The 5,254-nt window shown below is 36.3% G+C and overlaps 1 protein-coding gene across 1 annotated transcript; it reads left to right on the forward strand.

The window, feature by feature from the left end:
- The first annotated feature begins 361 nt into the window (after window positions 1–361).
- LOC147556388 (uncharacterized) lies at window positions 362–1,671 on the forward strand. The gene is made up of 2 exons (XM_086664601.1): window positions 362–1,189; window positions 1,578–1,671. The coding sequence occupies exons 1-2, from the start codon at window positions 523–525 to the stop codon at window positions 1,646–1,648; spliced, it is 738 nt and encodes a 245-aa protein (XP_086520727.1). The 5' UTR covers window positions 362–522; the 3' UTR covers window positions 1,649–1,671.
- The last annotated feature ends 3,583 nt before the right edge of the window (window positions 1,672–5,254 follow it).

Below are 5,254 nucleotides of genomic sequence, written 5' to 3' on the forward strand. Positions count from 1 at the left end.
GTACAATACTGCCTTGGTATAACTTCTACATATATATAGAGAGAGATGGTCCTACATGTAAGATGAATGGTGGGGTGCCATGAAACACCACATTTCACTTGTCTCTTCACTTGTCCATCCTCTCCTCTCTTGCTTTCTATCTCCCGCAACTCTTGCGTGACCACTTTTGTACAGCTTGGATGTAATTAAGACTTCCCTTTTAACTCCTTTCTTTCTTATTCTATTTTGTCCTCTTTTCCCCCCTTCCCATCTTTGGCTCTTTCCCCTCTTCCCTACCCTACCCTTTCGGTTACTCGTCTTAATCATTCATTCTCTTTTTACACCCCCCGCCCCCTTTCCCCCTCTCTCTCTCTAGACATATTTATTTCTCTCGCTCTCTCTCTCTACTCTCCTCTCTTTCATAACCTAATCTCATCTCAAACGTTTCTTCTCCCTTTTTCTCTCTCTCTCTCTCTAAATGTTTTCTTAAATTCCCATCAAGTTATTTTATTCCACGAATCATAATCTGTAAAATTTCAGAAAATGGATTTAGAAATCCCACAAGAATTTTGTCCAATTACACCTATTCAAATAATTCCCACTACTAGTGGGAATTATAATTCTACCAACAAGAAAACCAGAGAATTATTATCCACTCAAGAACAAGAACAAGAAGATGAAGAAGATCAATGTAAAACACCAAAATCTGAAGATAATTTATTAAAGGAAAGTTTAATTTGTCCTCCAGCTCCAATGAAACCTCGACCACCAAAAAGGAAAAATGGGTTATCTTCTTCATCATCATCATCATCATGGAAAGGGTATTTTCGAGTTCCATCTGATCTGAATTCTGTGTTCTTCTCAATTCCCACATCAAGGAATTATAATTCTACCACCACGACGATTGCCAGCAATAATAACAAGGAAAACATGAATATCAATGAATGTCAATTAAAATTCACAGATCTTGAGAAAAATTTCAGAGAAGAATTATTATTATTTGAAGAAGAAGATGATGAATGTTCAACACCAAAATGTGAAGATAATTTATTAAAGACGCCATTAATTTGTCCACCAGCTCCAAAGAAGATTCGACCAATGGAAAGGAGAAATGGGTTATCTTCTTCGAATGAATTTTTTCAAGTCCCAATTGATCTAGAATCTGTGTTCTTAGCAATTCCTAACTCAAACAAGAAGATTAAATTAACAGGTTAATATCTTTCTTTTTCTGGGTCTTTTGGGAATTTGGATTCATTAACATCTTACCCATAATTTTCTTTACTTTATATTTGTAATTTCTTTGCTTTATTGTTGATACAGACAACTTTGATCTCTCTCTTTCTCTCTCTAGTTTGTTGAATTTGATGCAATTGGATGTACAAACTTTGTTGGCTTAAAACATAGAAATGAAATTGAATTTGTGGTTCTGTTTCTTGAACTTTTCTCTGGTTATACTTGAGATTTATTTTTTGTTTGTTATCAATTTTTTCTCTTCTTTGATCTAAATTCTAAATGAAGCTGAGGTTACTCAATTATAACAATATCTTTTTATTTTCTCATGATATTTCCTAGTTTCATTTTCTTCATTTTGTGTGAAGGTGCCAAACAGACCCTTGTCATATTCATTCTATATCTTGAGAAGCAAGGCAATAAACATGATGCCGTATAATAGGGAACTAGTGTTAAAGCAAAATCTACTGAGGGGTTGGGCAAAAGGCCCAATCCTTGACCCAAAACAAGAAGCAGGTCCACTGCAGGAAGAGAATAAGAGGCAGGTCCAATGGTCAGGAGGTGGGGGTGGAATTTCCGAAACACCCTTCTTCTTTTCGAAATTTACGAAACGACCATCGAAAAATTTCCGGGAAACTCTCAAATTTCTGAGAAATAATCTGACACGCCTCCCATCATACAGTGTACTTTCCATAAATTTACAAAATTGCCACCGAAAAATTCCCGGGAAATGCGAAATTTTTTGAAAAATAGTCTGACGCACCTGACATTAAACCTTGTACTGTCCACGAATTTACAGAATTGCCATTACAAAATTTACCAACTTGCCATTTTCGTTCTTTTTTCCAGATTTATTTCTTATTTCTTTTTTATTTTCTCCCACACATATTTATCTCTCCAATCTTTTTAAATTTCTCTCTCCAATCTCAACAAATTTCGTTCTTTTTTCCAGATCTATTTCTTATCTCTTTCTAATCTCAACAAATTTCTTCATTTTTGGTAGTTTTTCTTGAATTTGTACAAGGAAATTTTCTTGTGTACCGGGAATTATTTAGTGTACTGGCCATTTTTTGGATATGTACTATACGTTTTTGTACTGGGAATTTTCTTGTGTACCGGGAATTGTTCTGTGTGCTGGCCATTTGGTTATGTACTAGACATTTTTGTAGTGAGAATTTTCTTGTCTACCGGGAATTGTTCTGTGTACTCGCCATTCGGCTATGTACTAGACATTTTTGTACTGGAAATTTTCTTGTGCACCGGAAATTGTTCCGTGTACTGGCCATTTGGTTGAATACTGGACACTTTTGAACTGGGAATTTTCTTCTGTACCGGGAATGGTTTTGTGCACTGACCATTTGGTTATGTACTTTGATGTTTTTAGAGATGAAGAAGATAAAATGTGAAACAAATAAGAATGATGAAGAAGAAAAATAAGAACATAAAACTTTTAGAGAGAGAAACACAGGAAACTTTGATGTTTTTAGAGATTGAAAGAGATGAAGAAGATAAAATGTGAAGCAAAATAAGAATGATGAACATCCAAAACTAAGAACATAAAACTTTTAGAGAGAGAAAGAACAGAAAATTTATGTTCTTGGAGATTGAAAGAGATGAATAAGATAAAATGTGAATGTTTTCAAAAATAATGAGAGAAAGAACAGAAAATACAGTGGGCAGGATCCAAAAAAATTGCCTGAAATTTCGTCAAAAAATGGCGCCATTTTTGAATTTTCAAAAAATCTGAATGTTTCTCTGACATTACGTCATGTACGGAGAATTAATTGCTTCGCTGTCATCCGTCAGATTGTCAGAAAACACGGAAATTTCCCGTAAAGGGGTAAAAGAGGGATAAATAAAATAAAAACCAGAAAAGTGTGAGTTGTCCTGACAATTTGGACTGGGTTCTCATTTTTGTTTTAGGCTGGGGGTAATACTTATTTACCCTCCACTTTTTGGGCCTCTCACTCAAAAATCCAAATCTACTTGGGTTTGGGTGGGAGTGGAAGATTGTTGTTTCTCATAACAAATTAGATATTCTTTTCTACTATCGGTTTTAAAGTTCTGAGAACTTTAGCATCAAAGGGGATAGTATCACTAGAAGTCTTCTCATTCGTACAATCGTGTTATAGCGACTAACAGGGACAACAAGTTTTTACATTCTTTCTTTCCATAAGATTCAAGTGACAAGATGATCTTCAATTGTCACATTTCCGTAATATACAACAAATGAATTTGACTAAGATATCTTTTGTACTAATGCAGTTTCTATTAATATAAACAAAACAATATTATCATAAAAATGTATTTGTTTCCCGACATGCAAAGAAGTTGATATAGCAAGTAGTTACAAAAATAGCAAAATAGCCATTTTTTTTTTTGATGAAAGGCAGAAGCCTAATTTTATTCAAATGAAATATTGGCTAAATCCGTCGCCAATTCACTTACAATGCAAGATGGGATGTCCGAAGACTCCCAACTATGAGTTACATTATTTGAAAACGCAAATTTTGCAAGTAAATGTGCAATAGTGTTTTTCATCCGGCCACAATGCCCGAATTCAATATCAACGAAGTTCTGAACCTCTAACCGTATATCTAAAATGATATGCTCAATGCGCCATGGGGGTTGTTCTTCCATTTGTTTACATGCCGAGATGACCTGTATCGAATCCCCCTCCAAATTAACATTCCTGTAGTTCCAATTCTTGGCTAAAATGATTGCCAATTTAGCTGCCATTGTCTCTGCCACTAGCACATCAGACACCACTATAGCTTCTGTTATAGCAGCTAAAAACAATCCTTTGCAATCTCTAGCTACCGCCGCGATTGCAGCCCTGCCGTCTTTCACTGCTGCGTCAAAGTTAATTTTAATCCTACCTTCTCGAGGAGGGGACCAACGTGCCGAATTAGATAGTAGCCTCGGTTCTTTCACATGAGCCTCTTCAAAGACCAATAATTTGTCGTCATCTCCCATTTTCATAGCTTGTTGAACTATAGTAAAAACACAAGGTAACACCCCATCGAATACTCGTTTATTTCGAGCTTTCCATAAACACCACATAGTGTAAATTCTCAGTTTCACTTTGTACTCATCTATTTCTTCTTTAAACCAGGTTAGTAACACCTCTTGGATGCAAGAGGCCTCTTCTAATCGCAGAGACAATAATGAACAATTCCAGACCTCTCTTGCCACTCTACAAAGTCTGAATAAATGATCTATAGTCTCCTCCTCTTGATTACAAAAAGGACAGAGCTTCGAAACCACAACATCGAACCTAAGAGCCCGGTCTTTTGTGGGAAGAGCTTGATGTAGTAACCGCCAAATGAAGAATTTGACTCTAGGCAACACACATAATTTTTTCCAAAAAGAATGCCAGGAGAAAGTTGAAGATAACTCACAAGTTTCGGCTGATGAGGGGATAGCTTTCTCAATTGTTTTGTAAAGTGATTTCGTCGAGAAAGTTCCTTTTGTTGTATGCACCCATATGGCTTTGTCAATCCTACTTCGTGTACTCAGCTGGATTTGAAGTATAGCTCTCGCTGAGATTTCATCGAACACATCATCTATTACTTCCTTTTTCCACTCTCCGGATGAATTAATCAAGTCCTTCACTCGAAACAGATTTGGTATATCTTGTTCCTCCACTCTTTTTCCTGGCTTGAAACCCCTCAAGGTGGGAACCCAGGGATCTTCCCAAATACGGATATTCGCACCATCTCCTACCGCAAAACAGAACCCTTCCTTAATGAACTCTCTCATTGATAACATACCTTTCCAAGTTTGTGTACAAGGAGTTTTGGATTTATGTAACCAAAAATCAGAGCTTTTAAGATATTTGGCTCTCAATAGTCAAACCCATAAAGCATTTGGTTCTGTGATGAATCTCCACACCAATTTGCCGACCATTGCTTTGTTCACCAAGCCCATATTACGGATTCCTAGTCCTCCGTTTTTCTGACTGGCTTGTAACTTCCTCCAACTAAGATAATGCATTTTCATGGATTCTGTATCATGCCCCCACCAAAAATTTCTTTGATGTTTC

The sequence above is a fragment of the Eschscholzia californica genome, unplaced genomic scaffold, assembly GCF_041429995.1.
Source record: "Eschscholzia californica isolate CP2 unplaced genomic scaffold, dmEscCali1.0.p SCAF_2, whole genome shotgun sequence".
Taxonomy (NCBI): Eukaryota; Viridiplantae; Streptophyta; class Magnoliopsida; order Ranunculales; family Papaveraceae; genus Eschscholzia; species Eschscholzia californica.

What these genes read in the sequence shown, in the direction of transcription:
- LOC147556388 (XM_086664601.1), top strand. Translation starts at nt 523, where the DNA reads ATGGATTTAGAAATCCCACAAGAATTTTGTCCAATTACACCTATTCAA. An exon ending in CAAGAAGATTAAATTAACAG is followed by an intron (nt 1,190 to 1,577) that starts GTTAATATCTTT and finishes TTTTGTGTGAAG; the next exon opens with GTGCCAAACAGACCCTTGTC.